Here is a 16,527-nt window from a genome sequence, read left to right on the forward strand (position 1 = left end):
ACGTATGTTGGAATTTTGATAGATATTACCAAATTACCCTCTGGAGGTTATACCTGTCTTCCTTTTGAGTTGGATATTAGCATCTTTGAGTAGCAGTTTAAATATTTCACATAGACTTTCGTGAACTCACTTTTAAAAAATTCATTCAGCTGGGGGCACCTGGGTGGCTCAGTTGGTTGGGCAACTGCCTTCAGCTCAGGTCATGATCCTGGAGTCCTGGGATCGAGTCCCACATCGGGCTCCCAGTTCCATGGGGAGTCTGCTTCTCCCTCTGACCTCCCTTCTCATGCTCTCTCACTCTGTCTCTCTCTCAAATAAATAAATTAAATTAAAAAAAAAAATTCATTCAGCCAACCAACACATATGGGGGGGGGAGGGTCCTGTCCCAGTGCTAGGAATACATTAGGTGGTAAAAGAGTCCTTATAGAATTTGCTGTTGGTAGGGGTGAAGCTGGAGGTTAGGAGAGAGGTAGGCAATAAACAGCAAACTTCAGAATTACTTAATTGGAATTTTGGGAAATGTATGGAGCAGAACAGAGAAGCATGATTGGGCTCTGATCTAGCCAAGGAGACCAGGAAGCCTTCCCCAGCACAGGACACTTCAGCTGGAAGGAATGAGTAGCTTTAGCTATGTAGAGAAGGGGCCTGGGTGTGGTGGTGGTGGTGGCGAGGACCTGTTGTGGCAGAGGGAATAGCTGTTGTGGCAGAGGGAACAGCAAGTGCAAAGGTCCTGAGGCAGAAAGGAGGTAGGTGCTTTATTAGAACAGAAAGACAGCCAGTTTGGTTGGAGTTCTGGGAGAGATGTGAGAGAGTAGAGTTAGTTGAGACCAGAGGTGGCAGGTAGGGCTTGGCCAGCATGGCCTAGTTGAGTTGTTTATCTTTACCCTAAGAGCTGTGGGAAGCCATTTCTGGGCTCCCACCAGGGGTGGGGACACCATCTGGACCCCATGAGATCAGCACAGCTAAACCAGGCAGCATTTAGTCCAGGATGGTCCAAAAAGGGCACCAGGAGGTTAAGGATCATCTGTGTAGGCACCTTGGCTCCCCAAGGCAAGGGCTGGTCACACAGCTTTAGGAAGAGGTCCCATTTCAGGCTTGATGGACCTTGGGCATGCTTCTTCTGCTCTTTGCCCAGTCACTCAGCAAATGTTTATGGACAGCCTGTGCTAGGTGCCTGACAAACAATGCCGAACCTCAGCAGATAATGGTTCCAAGTCTGGTGTAACATACATAGTCTAGTGTGCTGGACGCCAGCTTCCGTAAAGGGCCAGATAACTGATATTTTAGGTTTTGTGGGCCATACAGTATCTGTCGTCATGATCAACTCTACTGTTGTAGTGCAAATCCAAGCCACAGACCATATGTAAACAAATAGGTGCATGAGTGCATTCCAATAAAACTTTATTTAGAAACACAGTCTGTGGGCTGGATCTGGCCCAGGAGCTGCAGCTTGCCTGCCCCTATCTATGGGCATGAGAGTCCCTTCACAGATAATACCTGACATGGTGTTTGCTGGTTAACGGGTTAGCAGAGGAAAGATGGCAGGGGTAAAGAGTAGAGAGTGGAGAGTGAATAGATACAGGAAGAAACTAAGGGAAGCAGCCATGAGAAGATCTCGGCGGGTAGAGTTTCCAGCAGAATGAACAGCACTCGAGAGCTTTAAGGTGAGAGCGACTTAAAGAACAGCGAAGGGGTTAGCGGGGCTGTTGGTAAGTCAGGGTGAGGTACAAGTGGCCGGGTGGGCCAGGGCTCAGGGACAAATGTGTTAAGGACTTCAGATCACGTCAGGGGAAGCTCTGAAATGCCTTGGGGCGTTTCAAGAGGCTGCTGCGTGGCGAACAGACTGGAGGGGCGAGGGTAGAGTGGGGAGCCCAGGGAGGAGGTGCCTAGAGTCCAGGTGAGAGAGGATGGCTGGTGGCTTAGGGCCGGCGCTTTGAGGAGAGGGAGACGGGTGTGCCTGTGGCTTATGTTTTGACAGTAGAGCCATCAGGATTCGCTACGGATTGGACAGAAGGTATGTGAGAGAGAGGAGTCTGGCTGACCCAGGCCCTGGCAGGGAGGGTGGAGGGGCCTCTGCTGAGTGGGGGAGCTTGATGCGGGTCAGGGTGGCCAGGAGGAGCAGCGCCTTCCCTCACTCGGTCCGCTCGCAGGCGTGGGTCCTTTTGCAGTGGCAGCAGAAGGCCGCTACTAGAGAAAAAAACGAGATCCTTCTGGACCGACTGTTTTCAATAGCTTGGGAGACTCTAGAGCCATGGCTCTGCCTTTTGAGGGCAAGGGGCTTGTCTGTGGGATTTCTCATCCTGCAAATTTGGGTGAATCTCTTCCCCTCCCTGGGCCCCAGCTTCCCCATCTGTAAAATGACACAAGATGAGACATGACGCAGAAGCCCTCATTCTAAAGTAAGCCATTAGGTACACTGGAGCGTGAAGAGCTGGGATTTGAACCCAGAGCCCCTCCAACTCCAGAGCTGTGTGGTCTCCCCCTCCATCCCATGGCTGTGTCACACATGCAGAATGATGAGATAAGCCTAGGTCTGTGGCTTCTAAACTGTGGTTTGTGACCCACTGGTGGGCCAGGAAGTCTGTAGAATGAGTTACGACCAGCATTTAAACCAAATAACCCCATCCAAGAGGAAAGATAAGAGTGCACTGTATGTAGCAGGGTAAGTATTGTTTCCCGAAGCTTTCGTTTCAGTCTCCAGTACATATGGTGTAACCTGAGTTGTGAAATACAGTGCATCTCTCCCAGGGGTTCCACGGAACCACACGTTCGGAGACCACGGGCCTGGGGCACCCCGCACGACTCAGACGAGCTGTGTTCTGTGCACCTGCGCCAAAACCTTGCCGCTTCGGTCTCTCTCTTCAAGGAACCTGGGATGAAATGGCCTCCCTTTCCTCTGCCAAGGGGAGGAGGCTCCAGCTTGGGGTTTGGTGTGGCGGGGATTAGAAAGAACAAAAACAAACAAAAAAGCAGGAGACGAAACCCAGCCTGCGATTGCTCTGCACGGGAGTTCTGTTTTAGAGGCTTAAAAAGACCCCCTCCCCCCTTCTCTTTCCAGAAGAACCGAATGCACATAAGGTCGCCAGCCCACCCTCCAGACTCGCATACCCCGATGAAGTCCTGGACTATGGCCTCAAGCCATACAGCCCCCTCCCCAGTCTCCCTGGCGAACCCCCCGGCGGATTCGGAGAGCCGGATAGGGTAGGGCCGCAGAACTTTCTGAGCCCGGCGGCCAAGCCAGCGGGGGCTTCGGGCCTGAGCCCTCGGATCGAGATCACTCCATCTCACGAACTGATGCAGGCAGGGGGGCCCCTCCGCGGCAGAGACACTGGCCTGCTGGGGGAGCAGCCGCCCCTGGCCGGCGTGGCCGCCAGCCCGCGGTTCACCCTGCCCGTGCCCGGCTTCGAGGGCTACCGCGAGCCGCTTTGCTTGAGCCCCGCTAGCAGCGGCTCCTCTGCGAGCTTCATTTCCGACACCTTCTCCCCCTACACCTCGCCCTGCGTCTCGCCCAATAACGGCGGGCCCGACGACCTGTGTCCGCAGTTTCAAAACATCCCTGCTCATTATTCCCCCAGAACCTCGCCAATAATGTCACCTCGAACCAGCCTCGCTGAGGACAGCTGCCTGGGCCGCCACTCGCCCGTGCCCCGTCCGGCCTCCCGCTCCTCGTCGCCTGGTGCCAAGCGGAGGCATTCGTGTGCCGGGGCCTTGGTTGCCTCGCTGCCCGGAGCCTCACCCCAGCGCTCCCGGAGCCCCTCGCCGCAGCCCCGGGACGACGGCGCCCCCGCTGGGTACCCCCCCACGGCTGGCTCTGCCGTCCTCATGGATGCCCTGAACAGCCTCGCCGCGGACTCGCCTTGTGGCATCCCCCCCCAAGATGTGGAAGACGAGCCCCGACCCCTCGCCGGTGTCCGCCGCCGCCCCGCCCAAGGCCGGCCTGCCCCGCCACATCTACCCGGCCGTGGAGTTCCTGGGGCCCTGCGAGCAGGAGGAGGGGAGGAGCTCGGCCCCCGAGTCCATCTTGCTGGTGCCGCCCACCTGGCCCAAGCAGCTGGTGCCTGCCATTCCCATCTGCAGGTGAGCGGGCTCGGGAGACGGTCTGGTCCGCGGGTTACTTCCGGGGGGCTTTTGCTGGGTGGGGGGCGTGTGGTTTAGAGGCCTCTAGACGGGGGTTAGGTCCTGGCTCTGCGCTTACTGCCTGTGAGATCTTGGAAAGGAAGTTAAATTCTCCGAGCTGTGGTTTCCCCATCTGGAAGAGAGACCTTCGGGTACCCAGTGAGGTACAGGCACCTAACTCACCAGGCGGTGGGCACGAGGATGCCTGCCGTCGCTCAGAGGGCGCCTGGCTGGTTCGTGCGTTCCCCAAACGGGTGATTTTCAGACACCTGCTCTGGGCCAGGCAGTCACCGTTACAGGCGTTGGGGAGCCCGCGGTGAACAAAATGGGCGGAAATTTCTGTCTTCAGAGAGCTGACGTTCTGGGAAGCACAGAGCCAGGCTTCATGTGTGGAATTTACTGTCCTCTTATAAGAGGCCTTGCTGTTTGTGGGTACCTGCTCTGTGCCCCAGGACGGCAGTCAGTGCTCTGGACCTCCTACAAAAAGAAAGTGGGAGCCATCATCCTCAAGGAGCTTCAAATAATGGTACACGGAGGAGATGCAGATAGATGGTGGCACCAGGGCCTCAGGGTCTGTCCAGACTGGATTTGAGTCCTGGTTCTGCCACTCACCAGCTGTGTGGTCATGGGCGTTTCTGGTGCTGCCCTCCCTGCTGTGCCCACAGCAGGCATCACTAATCATGCAGAGCCTCTTTCTCATTGAGCGCCTTTTCGATGCCATTCCCAGGGCAGGCATTGCTAATCAATCAGGAACTCCCTTTCTCACTGAGCACCATACTAAACCTTAGCTCATTCTCTATGAGATGAGGATAATAATAGTCTCACGTCAGCATGGCTTTTTTGGTTTTTGTTTTTTTGCAAGGATTGGGTGAGAGGGTATATATCAAGTCCTTGGCATGGAGCCTGCACAAAGGAAGAGTGCAGAAAAAGGGGCAGCCATTATCTGGTGAGGTGAGGGGACAGGCCAAGGCTTGCCCAGCTAGTTAATGACTGCATTGGAAACGAAGAACCTCGGGTTCTCAACTCTTTGTTCTCTCTGCTACAGATTATCTCCAGAATGTGATTCATATAATGATTGAGACTGGGGAAGAACATTGATATAAAATCAGATCATGCTGCATTTGTCTGATACTTTACTGTTTATAAAGACTTTATCATTTCTCCTTCCATCTCCATTCTGTGGTTGGATCCAAATGGTTCTGAACGCTGTAAGAATTTTCTATAAGATCGAGAGGATAGGGTGTTCAGGGAAGTCTCCTGATAGTATTTGTCTCAGGGTATGCAGAGTAGAGGACTGAAATTCACATGCAGCATTTTACGTTGGCTCTGATGGTCTAATTCCTAAGATTGTATCGTGGTCATCAAAGACTTATTCTGGAACCAAGGAAAATTTGAAGTTGATACTTAGAGATATCCCACTGGATCTTCTACTCTTGGATTTTTTTTTCCCTTGATACTTCAAAAGATAATGCAGGGGTGAAGTGATCTTTTATGAGCTTCAATTTGTACACTTAAAAAAGCGTAACTTGCCTACATAACGAGAATACAGGTATTTGACACACATGGCACCTGAGCTGCGGGCAGAAGCAGAAGGCACGTTGCCACTGAAACTAAGGCGGACACCAGACTTCAGGGTAAGGGGGGCTTCAGGCAGGTAACTTCAGGAGGCAGCTAGTTGCGAAGAGGAGCTGGAGATCTCCTTGCAGAGTGAGAATGTAAGTTTAAGTTGGATTGTATGTTCATGTTGAGCTCCAGTACTGATGGAGTTTATGGGGTGCCACCCCCCCACATCTCCCCTTGGTACTGCTGTGATGGAGAAGGGATGGAATCGGTTTCACTGCAAATGCTGAACTAAGTCCAGGTGATAATGTCAGCTTTTAATAGCTCAGGGCTTAGTGGCAAAGATGCTGCTGACTGGATTAATGATTGGTGCCCCATGTGCAAAATCAGGACACAGTGACACAAATCCGTGTATTTGCAACTTTGAAGCTACTTTGACTTTTTTTTTTTTTTTTGGAAGATTTTATTTATTTGAGAGAGAGCGTGAGAGAGAGAGAGCATAAGGGAGGTACGAGGGGGAAGCAGACTCCGCACGGAGCAGAGAGCCTGACTCGGGGCTCAGTCGTGGGACTCCTGGATCATGACCTGAGCCAAAGGCAGATGTTTAACCAACTGAGCCACCCACGTGGCCCTGAAGCTACTTTAAATATACGGGGCTTCTTTGAAATAAAACTGTTTGCTCATTCATTCATTCATTCATGTTTCCCTCCATCCAGCCATCTACCCACCCACTGAATAGTCTCTGAGAACCTATCAAATGTCAGGTGTGCTCTAGAGTCATTCTATAAGTGAGAGATTTTCTTGGCCCTATTTTAAATAAATTAATAAGGTAGGAGGTAGTGTAGAGATATGCGTGGAGCACTGGACCAAGAATCAAGACACCTAAGTTGCCACCTTGGCATGTCTTGCTTTGTGATCTTGAGGAAATGTCTGTGTTCTCTGAGGCTCCAAAGGGTTGGTCCAGATAGATCATTAAGGCCTCAGTCAGTTCTTAAATGACATCATTTTTACCATATATCAAGTACCCATTGAGTGTGCTGGTAGGTTTAAGATTCTATAGGAAAATAAAACTTAATGCATATCATTACAACTTCAGATGTAAAGATATATATATATATATATCTAATACCATAACCATAAGTTAATTAGATTGTCTATGGGAGATAACTATTTATTTGAAATATGCACTGTATATAGGGAAACATAATTATAACCTAGTATCTATTTATTGAGAAGTTATTATGCTAAGGTCTTCATATGATCTCAGTATCCCCATTTCCCAGTCAAGGAAACTAAGGCCTAGGGAGGTAGAGTCAGGCATTTGCCCAAAGTAGTTAGAGGTGGATCTTGGAATTGAACTTGGGTGGGCGACTCCAGTCATGTTCTTGACCTTTACTCTTCCTTTAAATTTAGGGGTCTCTAAATTTAGCCACCTCTCTGGTTAGATGTTCTATACTTGCCCAGATAAGCAATGGCTGTAACTGGAAATGATCTCTCCCTAGAATTCGCTATTAATTAAAAGCATCAGACTTGGAAATAAGAGCCAAAATAACCCTAAGGTGCCATCTGGTCCATTTGTTATGTTATTATAAGACACTGAAAGTAAATGAGGTGAGGTTACTTGCCTGAAGTAACACGGCACATTCATGACACACGTGGGCCCCTGATTTCCACTTCAGTGTACTTTTTCGCACACTTGTTCCTTTGGAAGGGGAGAACATTCTGGGAAAAAGGTGATTTTTAGAGGTAGGAGGTGGTACTCTTTAAAATTTCTAGAGGAAAAGAAGTTGTAGCAATTAGAAATACTCTAGAACTCACATGTCATGAAGTTAGCTTCATAAATGGAGATGTCAGTCGCACTGTTGTCATCAAAGATGGAAGAGAAAAACCAAGAAAAAGATCTCTACTTTGTGAAGAGTCCGACCTATCCTGAGAAATACATGCTTCCCAACAGCCAGTATTTTACTCATACACCCACTGGACATGAGTTTTCAGAAAAGGGACCATTTACTTTTATTGTACAGGTTGACTGGTTCTGATTTCTTGTACACATGACTGACTCTTGTTTCCTTCTTCAGCATCCCAGTGACTGCATCTCTCCCTCCGCTTGAGTGGCCGCTCTCCCACCAGTCGGGCTCCTATGAGCTGCGGATAGAGGTGCAGCCCAAGCCACATCACCGTGCCCACTATGAGACCGAAGGCAGCCGAGGGGCTGTCAAAGCTCCAACTGGTGGCCACCCGGTTGTTCAGGTATGGACTTGAATTCTTTTCCTTTTTTGTGTCCTTCATTTACCAGTAGGTGGGCTACTTTTGCTCAGCCACTGCCTCTTGCTTGTTGGGTTGTGGCATGTGTCTCAGCCTCCTACTTGTCTGACGGATGAGAACATTCGAGGTGGAATTAGTGTCCAAGGCTGGTCCAGTTACTCAGAGGACAGAGAAGAAAGTCTTCTTGAGCTGGATAAGGAAGGAAATAGCTCAAGCTACTTCTTCCCTTTTCTTTCTGAGGGAAAAATTGCTAGATTTTGCAGAGGTTTGTGTATTGGCAGAAGGTTTCTGAAGCCATTATTTTGTGGTTAAATTTCAGATGCATGTCCACGGAGGAAATTCCATACACTCTTGTAAAAATATAGAAAACTAGGAGAAAATTAAAATTACACATAAAATAACTATTCTTAGCATTTTGTATATTTCTTATTGCCTTTTGTTCTAGTCACAAACATGGCAATGTTTATATAAATATTTTTAAAGATTTTATTTATTTGTCAGAGAGAGACAGCACAAGCAGGGGAGTGGCAGGCAGAGCACGCAAGGGAGAAGCAGGCTCCGTGCTGAGCAGGGAGCCCACTGTGGGGCCAAATCCCAGGACCCTGGGATAGTGACCTGAGCCGAAGGCATATGCTCGACTGAGCTACCCAGGTGTCCCGGCAATGTCTATTAATGTACGTTTGTATGCTTGATGTTACAGTAGTTGGCACTCTGATATTTTTTTAAATTATACCATGAGCATTTCCTCCTATTTTTTCTTAATCATTATCTTTTCTGTCTGTGGCTTTTGATTTAACCTCAGGCTTTTTTTTTTTTTTTTTTTCAAAATAAGTAGAGACGTGTGCATTTTTCTACAAAATAATTTAAGCTGAAATGATCTTTCGTAATTGTGTAATCTGTTCAACCGAGACTGCTGATTGGTGCTCACCAACCCGCTCGAGCAAGCAGAACCTTCAGGACCTATCAATTTACCTCTTACTTGTATCTGCCTTAAAGCGGATGTATTCTATGATAAGAATTCTATGACGCGTTAGAACCCCCTAGAGAGCTTAACAATGCAGATTCCTTAGCATCCCCTGAAACAAAAAACCAAAACCAAAAAAGCTCCACAGGGGCTTTCGGTGTATGCACCTGGTTAAGGACTTCTACAAAAATATTAGGAACTTACAAATCCTGACCAGTTTGCTTTTGCTAGAGCCACCATCATAGCTATTTTGGTATTTGTGTCTCTTCCTTGATTCTTTTCCTTGACCACGAGCTGCATTTTCTTCTTTCTTTGCATGCCTCGTAATTATCGATTATCTCCTGAGGTTGAGAGGACGGCACGTGTACTGGACATTATCGAGGCTGGATTTTGTTATCTTCTGCGGAAGGCAGCTCAGTAACGGGCTGATCACCGTGATCTTGTGTGACACTTGGTTTTAGACTCCGTCAGGGCTGCTCTCGGGAAGCCTTTCTTGAAGGCGTGCCCTTATTTCTAAGGCACAACCTTTTTGGATGCTTGGTGACGGGGGGGTGAGTCCACACCGGTGGTATGGAAGCTGTCCTCGGGTGGCGAGCTGGAGTGAACATGGGCTCACCGCCTGTGTTTCCTTTTCCTCAGTGGCCACAGTCATGTGCTGCCCGCTGTCTAACGCCTGACAGAAGTTGACTTACGTGTGTTTGTCCTGACTTACTGGTTGTTGACAGCGGGAGGGCTGGTCTGATACTGTTTACTTTGTCATGCATGAAAATTGCGTTTTTTGGGAAAGGAAGTCTTTATATCATTACTGATCTAGGATTATCAGTTCTAGGATGGGGACTTCCAGCTCAGAGGGTGGCGTTAGTCTGTGGGTTGGAGTCAAAGCGTTTAGTAGCAATAGAGAAACTCACTTAAGGTAGATTAGAAGGGGGATTCGGGGCTTGTCTGAGGAGGCTACTATTGCAAAACCAGGCCAGGAGACTTGGGAAGAAGCTGGACTTGAGAATGGCCCAAAATGCTAAGCAGGGTCGGGCCTGGTTAGTACTTGGATGGGAGAATGGCCCAAAATGTACTACTTAGTTCTGTCAACTCATTCAACAAGTGGATTCATTCTACCGGTGTTTGTCGAGTGCCTTCTTTCCACCAAACACTGTGCTTGATATTAAAATACAACGAAGAATAAAAAAGAAGTTATGGTCTGTTTCTTCATGGAGCTCATGGTCTAGGGGGGAGAGTGTCATTGACTAAAGAGTCATAAATGATAAAAGTCCGAATGGTGGCAGGTAGCGTGAAGGAAAAGAACATGAGGCTCTGAGTGTGTAGAATGGAGGAGCCAAGGAAAACAAGGGAAGAACATTGGCTAAGATTTCTGTGAGAAGGAGACTGGGGCCGGGGATGCATCAGGGGAACAGCTCGTGCAAGGGCCCAGAGGTAGAAGAAAACAGAGGGAACCACACTGGAGGAATGAAGGAGGCCAGTGTAACTGGAGCAGGAAGCCAGAGGGAGGGGGAGAGAGGTAGGCAGGGGCCAGAGCCGGCGGGGCCTGGGTAGCCAAGGGGGGATGGAGAGTTTGGCTTCATCCTGAGTTGTGAGAAGCAGGAAAGAAACATGATCTGATTTAGGCTTTGATAAGACCCGGCTCTGATTGTTTCACTGAAGTAGGAGCTGAGATGAGGAGAGAGTTAGCAGGCTCTGTCCATGGTCTCTGTCCTTAGGGCTGTGTGGTATCTCCATTCTCTGATCACTCATCAAAGGTGGGCTGAGCGCTGCTGTGTTGCAGGCACGGTTCTAGACTCTGGGATATGTTATGAGCAAACCAGTGAGAAAGCCTCAGCCTCATGGGCTTACAGTTGAGCAAAATGGAAACCGTAGTTGTTGACATTCAGCATGCTTTGCTGTGTGCCAGACCCTCTTCTGAGTGCTGTACGTGTTCATTTATTCAATCCCCAAAGGGTCCCTAGGAAGCAGGTTACAGTTAGGTCAAAGAGATGTCAAGGCACTTGTTCAGTGTCCTAGCTGTCAAGTGGGCCTGGGGTTTGGCCCCCTGGGGCTGGTTCTACCCGCTACACGATGTTCCTGATTTTTCACGTCCCTCTGCAGACCATCTCTCCCTAACTCCACACTCTTACCAGCCTCAGAAAGCCTGGTAGAAAATTGCCCACACCTCTTGCCTATCAATTTCATGTGCTGTCCCCGCACCGGCTCATTGGGGCCAAAATTGTGATTTCTCGGGGAGACCGTAACTGGCCCTGGTTGGGAAGACCTTCTGGTCCAGTTGGTGTAGCCAGAGAAGTCAGACCATGTGCAGTGCTAGGCTCTGCTCCCCCTTTCATCTAGGGCCTGGGCCTTGGAAAGTTCCAGAGAAGGGAATGGGTGGGATGTACTGAACTGTGCTTGACGCTCATGCCCCTCCTTCTGACAGCCCCCAAGGATCCCTCCCTCTTCGTGCTTGTAACTTTGAAAACCCAGTGCCTCACTGAAAAGTTTGTAGCCACATTCTCTAAAGATACAAAGTGAACTATTAAAAAAAAAATCATTTGAATAGATTATGTTCTCTTCAAAATGCAATGTGCTAACCACTGATTTTTAGCACAGTAAGTCAGTTTTTAGAAAACTTCTTTGAAAAATGAAGTGAAGAGGGGACTTAAAACCCCTTTCGAAATCTGGAGGGTTGCCCTTTGGTTCCCAGAAGAGCAGCGAAGCCCTGTTTTGTACCTTGCCTAGATGCCTCTGTCGGTTTCTCTCTTGATCTGTCTCTATCTCTACATCTGTTTCTATTTCTGTACTCTACCACGGCTCCTTCCCCCCCTCAATGATTGGTCCCCACCCTTTTCTTTTTTATTTATCACACTATAAAACTTCATTGTTTTTACATGCCTAGTGGTTTTATACTCCTCTTTAGATAAAAATAAAATGAGTACAAGATCACTTCCTTCTTTCATTACATATAAAATTTAAAACCTTAAATGTGGGCCACTTTATCTGGTTTTGTTTTGTTTTTGAATGTCCCTTCGCCTTGGAGGAAAGTTTGCTCCAAACCTTAAGTGCTTTCATATCTTCCGACTCCTTCACTTGGTAGACACGGCAGACATTTTGTTGAGGACCTACTGTGTGCCCGGCACTGCGCTCAGTGCTGATGATACAGTGATGGGGGAGAGGAATACAGTTTCTGCCCTGGGGGAGCCCAGGGGCCGCTAGAGGTACCCAGTCGACCAGAACGGTTTGGTGCGACCATTGATGAGATGTGGGTGAGTTCGGGAGGCAGGGGACGGCAATCTGGAATGACACCTGGACTCTAGGACAAGACACGATGACTGATTAGGAGGCCAGCTGTTGGATTTACAATGGGGGGCGGGTAACTACTTAACAAAACCAAGCATGCCAGGAGAGTACTTGGACGACCTGCTATAGAAGGGGGTCTTGCTGAGGATGTGGACTTATCAGCTGGGACCTAGAGCAAGTGACAGAGCCAGCAAAGAGAGGAGTGAAGCCCTCCCTGTCTCTGTTTCTCTAGCTCTCTGGGTAGGAGTGGGCGAATGTTAGTTGCACAGGGTATGGTGTGTGCAGAAGTCCTGAGGCAGAGAGGAACTTGGTGTGTCTGATTTGCTGAAGGAGGGCCAGTGTCACTTGAGTTTAGCTTGGGGGTGAGGGGTTGGCGGGACCACGCTGTGCGGGACACAAAAGCCAAGGGGAGGAGCTCGGGTTTTATTCCAGGGAAGGGAAAGGGAGTGACAAATTTTGAGTAGAGGAGGAAAGTGATTCTGATTTACTATTTCTAAGATCATTTGGGCTTCTTTCTAGGGAGTGGGTTAGAAGGGGTAAGGGCGGAAGCAGGGTGATGAATGTGATGGAGTGGGGGAGGTGCCAGGTACAGCTGCTGTAGACAAGGTGGCAGTGGGAGGAGAAGGGCGGGGAGGGACTCAGTGCTGGCTTCCACATGGTAGTGGAAGGGCACCTGGCTAAGGATGGTGTCACGGGCCATGTGTGGAGACTGGGGAAAGGATCATTTTCTTAAGGGCAGATGATGGCTTCCGTTCGGGGTGTAGGAAGTTGGAAAGGCTTGTGAGGTATCCAAGTAAAGATGCCAGCAGGCAGTTGGACTTAAGAGCCAGGAGCTCAGAAGCAAAGTACGGGCTTTCCACCTCTCAGGCTTGTGGAATGCCACAGAATCACGTGTGCCGTCCCTAGAAGGCTTAGCACAAATCCACTTGGAAGGGGTTATTTTCCACACCCCAATAAGAACCTGCATCCTCCAGAAGTGATGAACTAAAGAGAGAATCTAAGAAGATATTGGAGAAACAAGGTCACAAACTGACAAGCTGGTGGGGGCCAGACAGTGATAAGAAATGGCTGAATTGGCCAAAGGTCAGGAAGCACTTAGGGAGTGGTGGGGAGTAGGGCATGGCAGAGTGTGTGCCTCTTGTCCAGCAGGCAACCACTGTTCAGTCCCCCTTGGTTGTACCACGTGGGAATGTGGGTCCAGCATTGCCGGGTTCTAGAGGTTTTCTTCAGGAGAAGCCAGGAAGCTGAATATTCATGTGAAATTTCTGGTTCTAAAGTCTTGGCCACTAAATCCACCTCTGGGTTCGATTCGGCTCCAGGCAAATATCCTCCAGTTCATATCGTCGGGGGGTGAACAAGGTCTGTGCTACTTGAAGCTTTATCAAATAGAAAGGGAGATAAGAGAGAGGCTATATTTATATGATTTCTAAGAATTGTCTGGTTGGGGGAGTAGGGCTGTGAGCAGCCAGGCCCACGTTGTTTGTTTTATAAAACCTTTAAATCCCATTGAAATAGAACAAGCTTATAGTTCTTTCCCAGGAGCCAAGGAATCTTAATTCCCTGGCGTGACTTTGATCGGTAAGGAGCAGATGGGAAAGGGAACCGCTTGACTCGCCTTCAAAGAGCCACCTGCCCTGCGGCAGAACCCAGTCATCACTTCCTCATTCTGGTTCAGGGGAAGATGCGGGGATCTTGCATTGGACCAGACGTCCATGCCCAGGCTACTTTGCAAAGCTGGGTTTTAAGCATTTCCACAGCTCTTCAGCTATGGAATTTCCTAATACTCCCAGCTGGCTTTGGGCTGTGTAATGCCATTGTCGTGGAATCCTTTCCCTGCCTGCTTCCAGACCCTGTAAGCATATTCCTGCATAGAAATTTCCTAATAGAGGACACTCTCCTTATCCTTCACCTTCCTTATCCATCCTGGTGCTCTCAAAACACATTATTCTTACCACTCTCTAGGACTTGTTTTCAGCTGAAAGAATGCTCAGAAAGGCATCCTTTCAGTTAGACAGGGACCAAAATGAGAATTCGTAACCATAGTACACACCTCCGAAGACAATTCTTTCAAACAGATGTTCAGACATATGGAAAAAACAGAGCTAGTTCGTTTCGGAGAAATTCCTTACAGATGCAGAAACCTGATCTATGTTTCACGCCAGGTAAGAGTGGTGAGCTTCGCAGGGAGGGGAGCCAGAGGCCAGGGGCGCACCCGTCCACCTGCCTCCCCCCTCCCCGCCACCTCCCCTCCTGCCCACCCCGCCCCCATCCAGAGGAGGCTGGTTAAGTCTCCAAGCTTTCATCTCCCAGAATGGACGGAGAGGCTGTGATTTTCATCCTGTTGGATTTTAGCCTTCGTCCTCTCTGCAACTCACTTTCGATTAAATCTCGGAAAGGGCAGAAAGAAGCCCAGCGGAGTTTTCTCCTTCCCAGTCGAAGCCACAGTCATGACGGTGAGCAGCGCACCTTTGGCAATGGGCTGCGCACATCAGCTTCCATTTGACTAACCAAATGTTGTGCTCAGGGAGGCTCCCCGCCCAACCCTCTCTGCTCCTTAGTCGTGAAACATGAAGCAGGTCCTGCAGATGCTGATGTGTCTAGGTGCTGCTGTGTTGGCTTCTCCAGAGGGAAAGCACAGAGGGGTGGCTCGAGTTTCCGAGGAGGAGAGTGTGTTCTGAGATCCCCAGAGGTCCCTCTGCCCCTTCATCCGTCCTCTGAAATTTACCAAACCCCTTCTATGTGCCAGGCACCGTTCCAGGCGCTAGGGATGTGGCTCTGAACCAAACAGACAAGGGTCCTCTGGCCCCCGCCTAGCTTCTGTTCTGGCCAAGGCGAGATAAGAAATTTGCAGAGTAGGAAAAGTTAAATTGTATGCTGGAAGGTGATAAGTATGGTGGGAAAGACGGCCAGGCCCAGGGGAGTTGGGAGGGGCTGAGAGGCCTTTCTGAGCAGGTGGCCTTGGAGCAAAGGAGGAGAGGAGGGAGGAAAACATGCAGGGATCCGGGGAGGAGTGCTCTGGGCTGAGGGGGCTCTCTGGGCCCAACCGGGGCAGGGGCTGGCAACACAGAGGTGGCCAAGGTGCGGGGGGAGCTGGGAGGGGTGCGGAGGAGACGGAGGCCCAGAAGAACGAGCATGAGCACATTCGGGCTTTGGACGCTGAGGACTTTTATTCCCAGGGAGCTGGGAGCCTGGAGGGATGGGATCTGACTTAGGTCCCAGCAGCATCCCTCTAGTTGCTGTGCTGGTGAGAACAGTCTGCAGGGGGGCCAGGGAAGAGGCAGGGAGGGGGTAGGGCTGCTGCTGTAGGTCAGGTACGAGGGGAGGGTGGCTGGCCAGGCTTGGGGGCGGAGGGCAGGAGCAGTGGTTGGCTTGTGGGTATCTGTGAAAAGCCGGGCTAACTGGTTTGAGAGATTGGCTCTGGTTGAGAGGCATGGGTGTGGTTGTAGTCTTGGGAAAGCCTGGAGTCCCCAGTCCTGAGCGACCCTGCCGGTTCCCACAGAGGTTTCGCGGACTTTCAGAGGGAAGATCCCTTCCAGGGGTGGCCTGACCCAGCCTTCTCATGTGAAGATGGGCATGAGGCAGGGTGGAGATGCTGCCGCCAGTCTTTGCAGGAGCCGTCCTCCCCAGCCTCCCCTTGGTTATACCAGTCTCTCTGTCATAACACTGGCCGTTCATTTAAAAATTCCGGAGAGGGCAGTCCAAGCCGCCTGCATCTGTGGGCCAGATGTGGCCTCCCGTGTGTGACCTCGAGTGGCCAAAGAGGCTTCGTGAAAGAACAGAGACGGGTGCTGGCTTCCAGGGGTGAGCCGGGTGGAGGAGAGGGGGGTGTCCAGGGCGGGGCCGGCGGAGGTGTGGGTGCCGAGCAGGTGTGGGGTTGGGTGATACGGTGTGCACACATTGTGTGCCAAAGGCACGCCGATGGTAGGCAGTGCTTCTAGGTCACGTTACAAGATAAACAGTCACGACTCAGTGGGGCATTGCTCCCCCACAGGGAGAAGACAGCTTCCAGAATCTTGGAGAAAGAGTTGTTCCCAAAAGACTGACTAAGTCTGGGGCTTGCAATATGTCTGGCAGGCAGTGGGGCCATATAGGGGGAACTTGATGTGTTCCCTGAAAAACGTTTTGGGTCCCTCCTATGGGCCGGGCACTCTGTTGTAATGATGAGAGCTGCACTTATGGAGCACTTACTGTATACTTTCCTTGGAGTGACCTACTTCATCTTTGCAGTGACGCTGTGGAGTGTAGGTGGTAGAATTACTATTTTCCTTTTACAGACAAGGAAACTGGGACACAGAGAGGTTAAGCAACGTGCCCGATGTCACCCAGCTGGTGAGCGGTGGCGA

General features: G+C 50.1%; 1 protein-coding gene across 1 annotated transcript in view; it reads left to right on the forward strand.

Moving 5' to 3' along the window:
* The window catches only part of LOC111141582 (nuclear factor of activated T-cells 2), a 137,354-nt gene that overhangs the window by 15,682 nt on the left and 105,145 nt on the right, over nucleotides 1-16,527 (forward strand). Inside the window, 3 exon segments of the mRNA XM_022494247.1 lie at nucleotides 3,059-3,867; nucleotides 3,869-4,077; nucleotides 7,755-7,926. Of these exon segments, the coding sequence (XP_022349955.1) occupies nucleotides 3,059-3,867; nucleotides 3,869-4,077; nucleotides 7,755-7,926 (1,190 nt within the window).

The sequence above is a fragment of the Enhydra lutris genome, unplaced genomic scaffold, assembly GCF_002288905.1.
Source record: "Enhydra lutris kenyoni isolate GAN:26980312 unplaced genomic scaffold, ASM228890v2 scaffoldscaffold6, whole genome shotgun sequence".
NCBI lineage: Eukaryota > Metazoa > Chordata > Mammalia > Carnivora > Mustelidae > Enhydra > Enhydra lutris.